This window comes from Bos indicus, chromosome 20 (genome assembly GCF_029378745.1).
Source record: "Bos indicus isolate NIAB-ARS_2022 breed Sahiwal x Tharparkar chromosome 20, NIAB-ARS_B.indTharparkar_mat_pri_1.0, whole genome shotgun sequence".
NCBI classification, from domain to species: Eukaryota; Metazoa; Chordata; class Mammalia; order Artiodactyla; family Bovidae; genus Bos; species Bos indicus.
In genome coordinates, this window is record NC_091779.1 from 58336362 (window position 1) to 58353292 (window position 16931).

Here is a 16931-nt window from a genome sequence, read left to right on the forward strand (position 1 = left end):
GCACCCACAGGAAGTCCATGGACATGCTGAGAGGTGGACACAAGCTGAGACTGGCAGGTACATGGGGTGGTTCCCCAGTTGTTCCCCAGGTTCTGTCTTTGGGGATGACGGTGAGAACAGAACATGGGACCAGCGAAGTCTCAAGCTTCTGGGTTTGTCCATATGGACATGTTGATGTATGCTAAGGAGCAATGCAGCCAAGTTGTATGCTGTCCATGAAGCCCCCTAATGTTACTGGTTTGACCTTCACTCCACCTTTTCAAACTCAAGGGTGAGCAAAACAGAACAGTAAAACGCTATACTCATAGTTTTAACCACCAACCTGTATTTGGTTCTGTCTAGATGTTCCATCTGAGGTTTTACAAGTTAGAAGCAAGAAATATTCTTTGTTTACAAAAAGGCTATTTCAGTGGAAACAATATTTCTGTACTTCAGGAATGCTTCTTAGAACACATCCCATGTTCAAATAAGCTGTTGTTGTTGTTTAGCCTCTAAGTCATGTCTGACTCTTCTGTGACCCCATGGACTGTAGCCCATCAGGCTCCTCCATCCATGGGATTTCCCAGGCAAGAATACTGGAGTGGGTTGCCATTTCCTTCTCCAGGGGATCTTCCTGACCCAGGGATCAAACCCGTCTAGCATTTAAAAATGGTGCTAATTTATATGTAGTTCCTTCTAATTAGTTTGTTACATTCATCACACAACTGAATTAAAAACAAAAACACCCAATACCTCATCCCTTAAAATCTTCTGTTTTGATGTTTTCCCCCAAACACAGTAACTACTGAAGAGTCTTATTATATCTTACTTTCATTATTATCATATTTAAATGTTTTTCACAATTTGGTCTTGCCCCTCTATTTAAAGAATTCTTTTCCTACCCTGCCCCATCCCCCAGCCAGTTAAGGATAAACATCATGGGTTGATAACGTGACAAGCTGCCCATGCCATGCTAAGTTATTTCAGTCGTGTCAGACTCTGTGTGACCCCGTGGACTATAGCCCACCAGGCTCCTCTGTCCATGGGGATTCTCCAGACAAGAATACTGGAGTGGGTTGCCATGCCTTCCTCCAGGGGATCTTCCCGACCCAGAGATCAAACCCAGGTGTCCTGAACTGTGGGCAGATTCTTTACCGACTGAGCCACCAGGGAAGCCCAAGGGTTATGAAAACCCATAGATGCAGGTAAGGGCTGTGGAGATCAAGTACTAAAGGCCGTAAAGATCCTGCTTCATGTGGCTCTCAAGGTATCGCAAAGCCCCTCAGTCTGAGCTCAATACTCTTCAGCTCTTCACCCAGAGGACAAAATGGCAGCAGGCCCAACACTGGCTTATGTGGTACAGGCAGGTGAGTGTCCCCATTACAGACAAATCTAAATGTTAGTTTCATAGACCACAGCATCTAACATACCTCCTTTTTATTTACAGTAAACATATGGAAACATGAGAAAACATTAGCATCAAACATGTTAATAAGTAAGTCATTCTTAGAAGGGGTTTGTAACTTTGAAATAGTATCCCATTAGCCAAGATTTTAAGTTACTCTGTATTTGCCGAAATACAAAACAGGACTAGCAAAGTACCTCCAAAATAAAGACTGCCAAAATAAACTGGAAAAGTATTCCCAAAATAGAGACGACCAGAAGTTAGTGAGCCTGAGTGTTAGTTGTCTACGGTTGCTGTAACACGAACCACAAACTTAGCAACTTAACACGTTTATCATCTCACAGGTCTCTAGGTTAGAGGCCTGACACAGGTTCCACGGGGCTAAAATCAAAGTGTTGGCAGGGCCTCGTTGCTGCCTGAGGCTCTGGGGGAGAACGTGTTCTCTGGCCTTTTCTAGCTTCCAGAGGCCGCCCACGGTCTTCGGCTTGTGGCTCCTTCATGTAACTGCAGTAACGTCCTCCTTGTAGCTGCTGCAATGAACAAAACCGGCTGCCTTGCCTCTGTCTCTCATTGTTCATCGCTTCCTCCTATCTGCCCCCTGACTGATCCTCTCCCAAGTCCCCTCTTCTACTTTAAGGACCCTTGTGATTACGCTGGGCCCACCTGGAGAATCCAGACCACTCTCTCTATTTCAAAGTTAGTGGATTAGTACCTTAGCTCCACCTGTGACCTTATTCTCCTTTGCCGTTTAACCCAACCTATTCACAGGTTCCCGGGATTAGAATACAGATATGGGGACGGGGGGGGGGGGGGGGGGGGGGGGGGGCGGGGCGGGCATGAGTTCTACCTACGCACATTAAATACACATGTAAATACACATTAAATACACCAGTTTAATAATTTTGTGACAGTTCAATAACTGTCATTGAGTTGCCTTAATTTGTAGAATGTATCTTTTTGGTCTATGTAAAACAAACTGACCAGATGCAACAGTTTAAAAAAATAAGTAAAAAGATATAAAACAAATTGTACAACATTACAAAGTAGTGGCTATGTGTATGTATGTGTTTAGATGTGTATATATAAAACTATACATGTATACATGCATGTGAGTATAAACACACACACATGCACAATTTTAAAGTTAATCAAAGGGTTCTGGAAAATCAATATACCACAGAGATTCTTGGGAAGGTAATGCTTATAAAATAAGGCCATGTTTATGAAGATCCCAAATCAGTCAAAGACAAGATTCCTAATGAAGAACATAAAGATTATAGCCAGAAATTCTTTCCCTTTAGTCCTTTTCCCATAGTCCTTCTCTTCTCACTTTTTTCCTGTTGTTGTTCTCTTTCAAACTAAATGTGCCCTACTGTGTGTGAAGTGACCAGAGTCTTCACAAACAAGGGCAAGCCACCAGCCCACAAACCCGTTAGTGCAGCTGCGCTGGAGGAAACTGTGAAAACAGAGGAAAGGCGCCGTGGGGTCCCCTGTCCAGGGTTCCTGTGCTCCTGAGAGGGGGGTCCCGACTCCTTCCCCGGCAGCAATGCTAGCTTTGGTTTTCTAGAAACAGTACTTGCAAGGGTGACTTCTGTCACTGGCGAGAGCTGGTGTCCAGTCCAGCCTGACTTAAAAGACAGGAATGTGGTAGTGGCGGTCGTTCTCGGTCAGCAGGGAGATCTCCGGCCACTCCCTGAGCGACTCCTCTGGGTAGCAGACTTCAAAGTCTCTGGAGTTAAACTTGAACAGTCTGAACACTTTTATCTTTACTTCCAGGGAGTATCCGAGTATAAACATATCAATCTGTGGGAGGAGATGAAAGAAAGGTCACGGGTGCACATTCCCAAATGCCCGCCTCCCCTCTCCAGCGGAGGGAGAGTGTTCTGAAGCTCGTGAGATGATGGGCTCGTGGCCAGACCCACATGTGAACCGTGTGTGGGTGTGGAACTGGGGACAGACATGGAAGACGTCTGCATGGAAGGCAGGGGACAAACAGAGAAAGGTCTCTGTAGGGGAATCACAGGGCAAGCTGTTTGGAAAAAATATAAAGGAATGCTTGTAATAAGAGTTATCCTGCTTTCCAATTTTTTTAAAAAAATCATTTTAAATGGATTAATTTTTCTTAAAATGTCAGGTAATTTTGAGTACCTCCTAGGAAAGCAAAGTAAAACAAAGCCCCTTTGCTATGGGCATAGAAAAGCATTGTCTGGACTTTCAAAGTTTCAATAACGTCTGTTTACCTGCACTAAGTAACCACATGCTTTCCCAAATGTTATCTCAGTTTGCAGCTGGACTTCCTGCCAGGTAACCTCTATAGTGGGAGAGTCTGCTCCCACCTGAGAGGCAGCGTGAAGGTCAGACAGGTGCCCGGCTCGCTGGCCACCGAGCTGTGAAGACACAGCAGCTGGCATAGGGCAGGAAGGCTTGTATCACTCTTTCTGACTGGAGGGCAGTAATACCCACCCACCACCTCTTTGCAGGATTCCCAGGTGGCTCAGTGGTAAAGAATCGCCTGCCAATGCAGAAGACCCAGGTTCGATCCCTGGTCCAGGAAGATTCCCTGCAGGAGGCAATGGCTACCCTCTCCAGTATTCTTGCCTGGAGAAGTCCATGGACAGAGGAGCCTCGTGAGCCACAATCCATGGGGTCGCACAGAGTCAGACGTGACTGAAGCGACTCAGCATGCATGCCACTCTTTGCAGCTGGTTTTATCATTGCTGACAGTAAACTGCAATCACCTACATGCTGAAGTATTGCCAGCATTGTCCCTCATCAGACACACGATTCTTCTGCCCCGTTTACCTGCTCCAGTCCACATGTGTCACCAACAGAATTCAGGTGATTCATCATGAAGCTCAAGGGGTCAGATGAGGTTTCCCGGGTAAACAGGAGTCGAAAAAGACTGGGGATGACCTTTTTGGTCTTCATTTGTTCATAAACCTCGGTGACTTGATAGAGCATGATGAACTTCAGGGCCTCGTAAAGTTTACATTCCAGGAGAGCGTCAGAAAAAAGGATGTTGCACATACTTCCTCTCTTGTGATAATCTTTAATTCCACTAAATTCAGTCCACTAGAAACACAGATGTTAAGTGAAACTTAGAAAGGAAAGGTCAATCACACACCATTGCATAATCTTTAAAGTACTTGTAAAACAAACCAGGGATTAATGAGGGGACCCATTAACTTTTCATTTCATATATTTTGACACTGACTGTTGTAACCCTAAGTATTGATTACTTTTACAACAACAAAGTAGTTTAGATATTTTTTCAAAAATACACTGCCTCCTAGGTAGAATACTAAAGAAATCAGCCTCCTAAAGCTACCTCTAAGGATGCTGGATTACACAAAGGATAGTCCAGTGACAAAGAGTACTAATTAGCATTCTTCACCACTAGCATTCTTCACCACTTCACCACTGGAGTATAAAGCAATCTATGGGTATTTGCTCATTAAATCCTCATAATAACGGTACAGGGTTGAGACTACTCATTTTATTAGTTTTACAGATCAGAAAGCCGTGGCACTGAAATGGCATTTCCCAAGGAGGACTCATTTCAACAATCTAAAATCTGTGTCTAGTAAAAAGCAGGAAAAACTCTTAGTCAAATGACAATATCTGTGCTGTCCCTGAGTTACTAACAGGGTGCATTCCAAAGGGCATCTCCCACTGTCTTGTCTGGACCTCACACCACATTTTTCTAGAAAAACAGAAGTGTGATTGTTAAGGTTGGTTGGCTAGTTAGCCACAACTGGCCTAACAGCCGTGTAGAACAACATTGCTCTCGATCATTACTTGGGAGGAGAACGAAGAGCAGGAAAGGAAATGGTCAGTTACTAGATGAGTGTTTCTGCCTGCAACTCCTTCTCACGGGACACACAGCGACATGCCTGACACAAGAGGCAAGTGGCTGCGTGTGGGATGCACGCTTTTATTCTTCATCTTTTTCCCCTGGAGACTCACCTGTGTTTTCAGTAATTCCACACATTTCCGTAATTTTCCAAACACATTGGAACCCGTATACTTCTCAGGACCAAAACTGTACTGCTGGATCCAATTACAACCTTGCGAAAAGAGCAGTTTTTCAGGAAGCTTGAAAAGGAAGTAGATGCCAACAGTGGTCAGTATCTCAGCGTGTCTGACACATAGCTCGGAATATGGCACAGCAGGTAATCTTATCTCATTCAGAATTCATCAGTGTAAAAGATTGTAATGGCAGTTAAGTAAAACATAGTCTCTTTTTAGATTTGTGGATTGATTTGGATCACCTTCTTGATTCACAGTTTCACAACAGATGAAAATGTGAATGAACACTATGTCTACAGAAACAATCTTTTTACATAAAACACTTCCCAGACTTCCTAGGTATATCCACTTAGAAATTATGTTTAACCAAACAGCATTAGAGTAATTGGCCAACCCACTACATCAGGGAACACATGGATTATAGAAGGATGCTTTCTGTGGTTCAAACCTAGCTCTTCACTGGTCTGCTGAGAGGTTACTCAACCAGCGCTAGTTTTGTTACCTCTTAGCGCATCCTCCACCGTAAATGAAGGACAATCCTATCCATTTTTCAGGATTAAATATGATCATGGCATGCATAAGAATCTGATCCATTGTGGGTATCTGATCCATCTTCCACCCCGCTGAGCTTGTGGAACCCAGGGTCTTGGCTATGCTCTCTGTCCTCAGCAACTAGCAACAGGGCTGGCACAAGCATACACTTGACAACTGTTACGTTAAACTAAACCACCAATAAAACAACTCTAAATAAAAGGTGTTATGGAAATGTGGAGTTATACATATGCATATACTTTATATTTCTTTGCTTCTCCATCCTTAAATGTGCATCTGTGGTTAGGCATATCGTTGTTGTCATTCAGTTGCTAAGTCACGTCTGACTCTTTGTGACCCCATGGACTGCAGCACACCAGGTTTCCCTGTCCTACACTATCTCCTAGAGTTTGCTCACACTTATGTAATAGGCATATTACATTAAAAAATATTAAGGTTATTTATCAAGAATATATTGCCTGGCACTGTCAAGAAAATGAAAAAAAAAAAGGCACTGGCTGGGTGAAAATCTTTGCAAATGATGTATCTGATAAAGCACTTGTATTCAGAATATATAAAGAACCCTCAAAACTCAATTTAAAAAATTGGGCAAAGGATTTGAACTAAGACTTCTCCAAGGAGGCAATGTGGGTGGCAAATTAGCACCTGAAAAGATGTTCAATATCACTACCAGTTAGAGGAATGCAAACCAAAAGCAGTGATACAAATGCATGCTTATTAGAATGGCTAAAAAGCAAACAAAAAATCTGAGAATGTAGCACAACTGGAACTCACATGTTATTGGTGGGAAGGCAAAATGGCAGAGACACTTAGGAAAAGACTTGGCAGGTTCTTACAAAGCTAAAGAAAAACCTATCATGTGACCCAGCAATCTCATTCCTAAGTATTTACCCAAAAGGAATGAAAACTTACATTCATACAAAATCCTGAATTGGAATATTTGTAACAGTTTTATTCATAACTGTTAAAAACTGGAAGCAATCCACATATCCTTCAACTTAAGCATGAATGGATAAACAAGATGTCTTCTATTCATATGAAGGAACACCACTCAACAATAAAAGCACTGAACTACAAATCCATGGAACAACACAGATGATCTGCAAATGCATTATGCTAAGTGAAAAGGGCAGATTCAAAAGTCTACACAATGGGGCATTCCATTTCTCTGACCTTCTGCAAAAGGCAAAACTAAAGGGACAGAAAACATTATCAGTGGATGCCTAGGGTGAGAGACGGATTGACCAAAAAAGGATATGAGGGCATCTTTGGGATGGAGCTTACACACTGTGCTTGTCAATGCTCAAATAGCCAGAGCAGAAAAGTGGATTAAGGGACCACTTCACTTAGAAAAGACAGATGCCCTTCTCAAGAAAAAATGCTGGCATTACAAACAAAATTGAGTACGACTATCTGAGATGATTTCTTTGCAAACTGGCATGAGAGACAGAGGACTGAGCTAAAGGACCTTCAATCCCCTGACACCTTGTGTACAATACAAACCACCCGCAGAAGACCCCGGACTCTGTGTTGCAGTTCCCATCAGCATGACTTTTGCCAAATTTCCAGCGTTAGGACCTAACGTACCTTCACGATATCTTTTTCTTTCATCCAGGATGGGAAAGCGAGGCCCCGGCTGAAGATCTGAAACAGCACCGACCTCAGGGCATCGTAGTTGTCTCTCCTGACTTGTCGAACACATTTAATATGCCGCCGCCAAAACAGCTCCTCGTAAGCCTATTGGCACCAGAGGAAAAAGCCATTCTTAATTCCACTGGACAAGAGACTAAAGGAAGCTAATTCATGGCATCTTTAGCAAGGCGCTACTCCCAAATAAAGCGGACAACAGAAACAGAACCAGTATGGGTTATGGATGCGACCACGTGTAATTTTCAAGTGACCTGTGTGTGTACAGAGTCCATGGGACGCTATTTTAGTTGATAACTTCCTGGAAGCCCAGAGTCAGGAAATGTCATTGCCGGGAGAGGATGGCTACAACCTGACTGCAGTGAAAACTACTATATGTACTTTTAAGTCCATGCTAAAGAGTAATCGAAAAGTACTTCTTTTTCCTTTTTGACTTTTTTTGGTTTTTGCTAGTGACAAGGTTGGACAACACAGCTGGGGATATTTACCAAGACTGGTCTGATGGAAAGTTCTAAAAAAATCCTCAAAATATTTTATGTCAAGGTGCCTGATCCCTTCAAGGACAGAAGTCTCCAATGCATGTGCAGATTAAAAATATATCTTTATTTGGTTGCACCAGCTCTTAGTTGCAGCATGTGGGATCTTTAGTTGTGGCGTGTGGGAGCTAGTTCCCTGACCATGGATTGAACCCAGGCCTCCTGCACTGGGAGTCTTAGCCACTGGACCACCAGGGAAGCCCCTTGCAGATGTTTTAATAGCCCTGGCCAGGAGAGAGCTGAAAAGGGTACGATGCTCAAGTGTTCTGAAGTTACAGGCCTAATTTACCCAAGTCCTCGAAGGCCCCAGCGCTAAGTGAAAGGCCTGAAGGTGATGCCTAGCGGCTGTTTGGCTTTTAACGGCAGCCACAGTTGTTCCTGGCTCCATATTTGGTAAAGCACAGTGGAATGCGAGTTTCCTGATTTTTACACACTAAGTCTCCATCCACCACGACCGGAATAAACAGACACACACCTTCCTCATCAGCTTGGCATGGGGTGTCTCTCCTTTCCACTCTCTTGCACAATAACTGAGTAAATCAACTTCCGCCTCCACGCTGAGGTTTCCTGAACCAAATTGAAAATACATGGTGGTGAATTTTCCCTTCCCTTTCCCTTCTGGAATCCTCTCTTAAAACAAGGAAACACAGGCATGAACATATTTACTTTTGAATCTTCTCTGCAGATATCCAATCCACCTAAAAGATAAATGGAAATAATAACATCAAAATTCTATTTGAACAGCAAGGGCATTTTTGAAATTTAAAGATGACAGAGCCACATACCATTTCAGCCGGTGCCCTAAATGCATATGCAGCCTTCTGAAGTAGCTGAGGATGGCTGCCAGAAGTGAAACTGCCAAGGTCACCGACCCCTTCACCACTCTCCACGCGGTATCTAAGGCTTGGCTGGTGACTAGTGTCCAGGAGTGAACTTGGTCATTTCCTACAAAAAAGTAATAATAATACTGTAGCACACAGGGAACTATATTCAACAACCTGGAATAAACCATAATAGAAAAGAATATAGAAAAGTATGTATATATGTGTATAACTGACTCACTTTGCTGTACAGCAGAAATTAACACTGTAAATCAACTAGACTTCAGTAAAAAAATAATCATGAAGTACAATTACACAAGCCTGCTTTATTTACGGAGAAGAAAATACACTGGATAATTTTACCTGTAAAGAGTCATCATTGATTTAGATAGACATTTTTAGAGCATTTAAAAATTCAGTCTAAATATTGAATAATCAGTGTCATACATATCTTTGTCCTACGTAATTCAAGAGGAATAGGGAACATAAAGAGCATGGGTTTCAGAATCCCTCAAAGCTGAATATAAAATCCATCTTCCCCTGCTTATTCAGCTGTGTGACGGTGGGATCCTTCACTTCTATGACCCTAGACTCCAATCCCAAAGAAAGGCAATGCCAAAGAATGCTCAAACTACTGCACAATTGCACTCATCTCACACGCTAGTAAAGTGATGCTTAAAATTCTGCAAGCCAGGCTTCAGTAATACATGAACCATGAACTTCAAGATGTTCAAGCTGGTTTTAGAAAAGGCAGAGGAACCAGAGGGCAAATTGCCAACATTTGCTAGATCATAGAAAAAGCAAGAGAGTTCCAGAAAAACATCTATTTCTGCTTTATTGACTATGCCAAAGCCTTTGACTGTGTGGATCACAATAAACTGTGGAAAATTCTGAGAGAGATGGGAATACCAGACCATCTGATCTGCCTCTTGAGAAATCTATATGCAGGTCAGGAAGCAACAGTTAGAACTGGACATGGAACAACAGACTGGTTCCAAGTAGGAAAAGGAGTACGTCAAGGCTGTATATTGTCACCCTGCTTATTTAACTTCTCTGCAGAGTACATCATGAGAAACGCTGGGCTGGAAGAAGCACAAGGTGGAATCAAGATTGCCGGGAGAAATATCAATAACCTCAGATATGCAGATGACACCACCCTCACGGCAGAAAGTGAAGAGGAACTAAAAAGCCTCTTGATAAAGGTGAAAGAGGAGAGTGAAAAAGTTGGCTTAAAGCTCAACGTTCAGAAAATGAAGATCATGGCATCCGGTCCCATCACTTCATGGGAAATAGATGGGGAAACAGTGGAAACAGGGTCAGACTTTATTTTCGGGGGCTCCAAAATCACTGCAGATGGTGACTGCAGCCATGAAATTAAAAGACGCTTACTCCTTGGAAGCAAAGTTATGACCAACCTAGATAGCATATTCAAAAGCAGAGACATTACTTTGCCAACAAAGGTCCGTCTAGTCAAGGCTATGGTTTTTCCAGTGGTCATGTATGGATGTGAGAGTTGGACTGTGAAGAAAGCTGAGTGCCGAAGAATTGATGCTTTTGAAATGTGGTGTTGGAGAAGACTCTTGAGAGTCCCTTGGACTGCAAGGAGATCCAACCAGTCCATTCTAAATGAGATCAGTCCTGGGTGTTCTTTGGAAGGAATGATGCTAAAGCTGAAACTCCAATACTTTGGCCACCTCATGCGAAGAGTTGACTCATTGGAAAAGACTCTGATGCTGGGAGGGATTGGGGGCAGGAGGAGAAGGGGACAACAGAGGATGAGATAGCTGGATGGCATCACTGACTTGATGGACGTGATTTTGAGTGAATTCCGGGAGTTGGTGATGGACAGGGAGGCCTGGCGTGCTGCAATTCATGGGGTTGCAAAGAGTCGGACACGACTGAGTGACTGAACTGAACTGTCCTGACTATAAAATGAGAGTCAAAATACTGACCTCGCTGGACAACGAGGGAATGAAATTAGTTAAGAACCAGCCCAGTGCACCTCACCCTATGTAGAAGATCTGTTAAATCCAAGAATGATCAAGAGGGTCTGCTCAGCACCCAGCCCTAACCCTGGGGACCTCAGGCCATGCCACCCCGACCCTGCCTATGCTGATACTCCTCGGTCATGACGGGCCATGACACAGGGCATCACCTGAGCAAGGACAAGGCTCAGACTGCAGGCACGGAGAGAGACATCATTTCCAGAAAGGGGGCCACTTAGAAGAGATGTGCATGGACCTAGGTATGCAGCTTACAGGGTCCACTACGATTCCTCATGTGACCAGAGGGATAATTCATTGGCCGAGAGAGCTCAAACTGGGAACTTGCAATATTTTACTATCTGCAACATATTCCTAATTGTAATATGTTCGAAAATGTAAAATGCCGAAGTACAAATGAGGAAGAGAACTTTTGAACAGTCGCCAAATCTGCTGGGGTTCATTGTGAAGCAGTTCCCTCCCTTAGTAAAAAAAAAAAAAAGTCCAATGATTAACTGGAGTCAAAGCCTCACAGATTTGGAATTTACAATTTTAATCATAAGCAATAAAGTTGATATGCATTCTCTAGAAGGAAATATATATACTCTCAATAAAGAAAGGATATATCACATACCCTTTAAGATGTTTCCCCCATGCTAACATCTTAAAAAACTATGGACAAGTACATTTTCAAGAGCAGGTGCGTATCTGTTCAGAACAATTGATTAGCTGCTAATTATATATTTACTCTTGCCTAGACATTTATGAAAAATTTTAATGAATTGTTTCAAAATGTAAGCTGTAATGCATTTGCACCTATAAGGTAAGATTTTTACTAAAAAGTCTATGGTATTCCTCTGAAAGGATGTGTAACATCACAGTAAAAAGGCAGATCATCGTATGTGCACATAGTCACTGACTGGTTGATGAGCATTTGGATTGTTTCTGCATTTTTCACTCTTACAAACATTCCCCTCCACCAGTCCTGTGGACTCATGGTGTCTTTCAGGATAATTTCTAGAAGAGGGAACTCTGGGTCCAGATATGTGCACACTTTCAGCTGTGACAGATGTTGCCAGAATGCCTCCCGAAGCAAACCGTCAGTTACCACTCCCACCACACGGATGAGCCTCAGTTTCCCTAAAGCCCAGGACTGGTGATGCTTTTCTCACGGTAACACGGTCACCTTTCTTCTTCCATGAGGAGCCTTTTAGAGCAGTGGTCCCCAACCCTTTTGACACCAGGTTTCATGGAGGAATTTGTTTCCACAGACTAGGGAGGGGGAATGGTTTGGGGATGATTCAAGCACATTTACTGTGCACTGTATTTCTGTTGTTACGTCAGCTCCACCTCAGATCCTCAGGCATTAAACCCTGGAGGTTGGGAACCCCTACAGAGCATCTGCCTACATCCCACTGGGTTGTCCTGGTTTTCTGTGGACATGGAGTGCTTGCAGGCCCTGGCCGGGGCCTCCCTTGGGCACGGCTCTCATTGGTCACAGACTCCAACCAACATTCTTAAAAGGTACTGCCCTGCCCCTTGGGGCATTTGAGACCCCTGAAATGGGGGTTTCTCCTGAGCCTGAGCCCTCTCAGAAGCTGCCAGGGCCACCATGGGGACCCACCGCAGACTATGGTCTCCTCACATCCACATCTGCACCCACATGCATGGACTTCCCTAGCCTCCTGCCCTAATCCTCAAAATTAAACTCGGCCTCCAAACTTGGAGAAAGGACGATCTGATCAACTTATCAGAAAAAATCATGTGAGGGCTAAACAGTCCCTTCTCGGGAAAAATGGGAACAGCAGCCTAAAGTCCTTGTATTCACTCGGCCCAGGGCACCCACAGGTGTCAGTCAATAACTCAGACAAAGGAGGGCCAGGGAGTGGACCGTGGGCGCTGCTGTGGGTACCAGCAGGACTTGAGCCTGCAGTTCAGAGACGACTGGAGGTGTTCATGCAACTTCATATGCAAACATTATCAGGAGTGTGGCTTCTCAGTGAAAGGAGAGGAGACACAATGTTTTAGCAGGAAAAAGTATGATTTTTAATTAAATTATTTAAAAGAGCTACAATTTGAGCTTTGTGTCGGACTCTGTGGCAAGTGTTTTATACGAATTGTCTCATTTGCTCCTGCCCTGGTCCTGTCATACATGGGGTGGGGGACTCCATGCCCCCAAGTGTCTGTTCCTTAACCCCGGTGGGCAGGGCAGGATCCCCCAGTGCCAGGATGCAGGGAGCGCTGTTACCATTACCCTGGTAACACGGAGCCCTCTCTTGGAGCTGCTGGATGATTGAAGGAAATACTGAGGTCGAGGTCAGGGGCACAGGAAGTACCCAGCCCATGTTCATTATTATTTTAACACCTGAGGACACTTCGAGGGAGAGAAAGATTAAATAACCCGCAAAGCTGGAGTCCAACCCCGGGCAAGGTCATGCTGGATGCCATATCGCTCCCCTACTTGCCTCTGAAGGACAGAGCTGAGTGGACCCTTAATCAGCTCTGCTACAGCAAGTGGAAAATAGACTCTTTAAAAAGAAAATAATAAAAAAATTATCCTGTAACAGGATTACAACTCCAAATGACAGACACAGAGGAGAACAACACAAGTGAGGCGCTGAGCAGAAGACTATCATGATCACAGCTTTGATGATCTCGTGAGTCAGATCTCATTTCCCCAAAAGCAGCTGAGAGGGGATAAGATCTTCCCTGTCAGACTCTGCCTGGGATCCCCCTGGGCCAGCCAGACAGACGGAAGTCAGCACCCACCCACCCCACTTCCCCTCCACTACCCGGCACCCTCCCGAACGAGCTAGCCTTCGGGGGGAGCCCCCTGGGCTAACAGGAAAACAAGTTCCACCATCAGGGAGTCAGTCTTTCAACATAATCAACAGAGGAGGGAGAACGAGGGTCAGAAACAAGGGGAACTGGGGGGTGGGGGGTGGTTCTGGCAGTGAAGAAAAGTGCTACAGGGAATTATGGATTTGATCCTTTTTAAGGCTCATCAAGAGATAAAAATGAGATTTCTTTTTAACACTTTTGGGCTGGACCACCTGGGTGGTGGCTGAAAATGAGGCAATATATAAAGCACAGAACATTTCTGTGATGCGGGAAAGTGGGTGAACTAGGTCTCACACATTCCCCACAACCCCATCCCCAGCATTACCATCTGCAGAGACCCCATTTCTCCCACCACCACCACCACCACACACACACACACACATATGCCCGAAAGGAACACCCAGGGAGCTGCAATCTCCTTGGGTGATGATACCAGAGCCTGCTGCAGCCCAGAGTGTGTCCATCTTGACACCAGCATCCCACCTGTGACCGACGAGACCACTGACTACGACTGAAAAAATGAAAAGCTCCTGGATTTTTTTTGTGTGGTAAAATTCTACTTAGAATTTTTTCTTTCCATTCGCTAAAATGTACCAAAACTGAAATAATTCAAACAGGAAACCAAAAAGAAAAAAAACAAACCTGAAAACAAAACTTAAAAAGACACAGAAGAGCCGGAAACTTGAGTGATGACACTGATAGCACTTTTGCCCTGAGGTTCAGGCTTACTCTCCTGGAGACCCCAGGGTCTGGCTGGCCTCCTGGCTGTGGTGGTGATGGGGCTGAGCCGGCCCTCCAGTCCTCCACCCCATCCACTCCCCCCAGGTCACCCCAGGGCGTCACTCCCCCCACCCTCAGCTCCTCTGCCCCGCCGGGCCCGGCCCACTGACATGCTCCTGAAGCAGAGGCAGCAGATCAAGGGCTACAGAGCGGGCCTAGGGGCTGGGAGGTGGAAGCTAGCCCTGAGCTACAAGACAGAAAAGGCAGTTTAATTTAGATGTTTGGGACAGATCACATGGTAAGATCACCTTGTTAAAAACTTCAAAGTCCTGCCTTACAGCCAACCTAACTCTGCTCCTTGGATGGCATTATTAACTCAATGGACACGAATCTGAGCAAACTCCAGGAGACAGTGAAGGGCAGGGAAGCCTGGTGTTGCAGTCCACAAGGGAGCAAAGAGTCAGACAACGACTGAGCGACCGAACAACAGCAGCCCTTGGAACTCTGCTCAATGTGATGTGGCAGCCTGGATGGGAAGAGAGTTCAGGGGAGAACGGATACTTGTTTATGTATGGCTGAGTCCCTTCGCTATTCACTCGAAACTATCACGACATTGTTAATTGGCTATACTCCGTCCATTTAACCCAGAAAGCCGGGAGGAACCAAAGAACCTCTTGATGAAAGTGAAAGAGGAGAGTAGAAAAAGCTGGCTTAAAACTCAATATTCAGAAAACAAAGATCATGGCACCCAGTCCCATCACTTCATGGCAAATAGATGTGGGAAAAAAGGAAACAGTGGCAGATTTTATTTTCTTGGGCTCCAAAATCACTGAAGATGGTGACTGCAGCCATAAAATTAAAAAACACTTGCTCCTTGGAAGAAGAGCTATGACAAACCTAGACAGTGTATTAAAAAGCAGAGACATTACTTTGCTGACAAAGGTCCATCTAGTCAAAGCTATGGTTTTTCCAGTAGTCATGTATGGATGTGAGAGTTGAACCATAAAGAAAGCTGAGCACTGAAGAATTGTTGCTTTTGAACTGTGGTGTTAGAGAAGACTCTTGAGAGTTCCTTGGACTGCAAGGAGATCCAACCAGTCCATCATAAAGGAAATAAGTCCTGAACATTCATTGGAAGGACTGATGTTGAAGCTGAAGCTCCAATCCTTTGGCCACCTGATGTGAAGAATGGACTCACTAGAAAAGACCCTGATGCTGGGAAAGATTGAGGGCAGGAGGAGAAGGGGATGACAGAGGATGAGATGATTGGATGGCATCACCGACTCGATGGACATGAATTTGAGTACGTTCCGGGAGTTGGTGATGGACAGGGAGGCCTGGCGTGCTGCTGTCCATTTGGGTTGCAAAGAGTTGGACACGACTGAGCGACTGAACTGAACTGATACCCCAATAAAAATAATTTTTAAAAGCCCTGAAACTTCAAGGTCAAAAATACTTTTAAACTTAAAAAATAACAACAGCTATTTCTATCAGCTTCAAGGCCATATTCTGGTTAATTAGCAGGAGATTGGCCAAGAGAGACTGATAGATTAGGAAGCAACCAGGGAGAGGGGGTAGGAAAGGCCCCCCGCCCCAGGACATCCCTGCAGGCTCTCTGTAGCAGGGCCGGTGGAGGGGTGAGGGTGCTGTAGAGAGGAGTCAACTGAGGCCACGTGGTTCAGTGGACAGGGAGGGGCCCCAGAAGTCCCCCTCTCCTGCCCCTCATCCCTTGCTTATTCTACTTCCCACCCTGGGCTGGGAGCTGGACTGGCAGACAGTTAAGTGAAAAGACACAGTCTCTGGCTCCAGGGAGTTCAGGGTCCAGTGGCACGATGCTCTGCTGCTGGGAAAGGTTACTTGTCAGTTTGTCTAGGCCCCCAGCTTATACATCCTGGTGTCAGGTCCCCGCCAGGACTCAGAATAACAGAGTCCTCATGCTGTCTGCCCCGGTGGGTCGCCTCTCTCAGAGCTAAGTTCTGAGACACAAAGCAAAATGTGGTTTGTTTGTCCAAAGGAATAAATGAAGCTATGTGGAAACAGAATGATAAACACACAGAACAAATCTTGTTAGGTCATCAAGGTTTCTGAATAGTCTGGAGCCCTAGAAGACTGCTGGAGATGTTCAGAACGTCAGCACAGCGGGGTGACAGCCTGGGTTTGTAACAACCAGCACGGCCTCAGGCTCATGCAAAACCACAGGTTATTTGGTTGTTTCTGTGTCAGTTATGGGGGAAGATAGAACAAATATCCTCTTCACAAATCTTGGAAATGGTGAGGTCCAAAGACTTTCTACACTTTTGGATTTCAGGCATTAATCCTGCTTAAGAAACAAGTCTTCCACTTAGTAAAGTTCTATAACCAACGACGACAAGATCAGTATCACTGAGGAAGAGAACCACCAAAGCGCAAGCTTTTTATC

At 44.7% G+C, this 16931-nt stretch overlaps 1 protein-coding gene across 4 annotated transcripts in view; it reads right to left on the reverse strand.

Annotated features, from left to right (window-relative positions):
* Positions 1–1401: 1401 nt before the first annotated feature.
* Positions 1402–16931, reverse strand: part of OTULINL (OTU deubiquitinase with linear linkage specificity like) — a 29993-nt gene continuing 14463 nt past the window's right edge. For 3 of the 4 annotated variants that reach the window (XM_019983069.2, XM_070774836.1, XM_070774834.1), the window contains 7 exons: positions 8934–9093; positions 8815–8846; positions 8624–8715; positions 7553–7702; positions 5351–5479; positions 4187–4456; positions 1402–3187 (listed from right to left, as the gene is read on the reverse strand). In XM_019983069.2, coding sequence (XP_019838628.2) covers positions 3014–3187; positions 4187–4456; positions 5351–5479; positions 7553–7702; positions 8624–8715; positions 8815–8846; positions 8934–9093 — 1007 coding nt within the window. In that variant the 3' untranslated portion in view covers positions 1402–3013. Of the gene's footprint in view, positions 3188–4186; positions 4457–5350; positions 5480–7552; positions 7703–8623; positions 8716–8814; positions 8847–8933; positions 9094–16931 lie in introns of those variants that run through there. The other variant, XM_070774835.1, reaches the window with a different exon arrangement.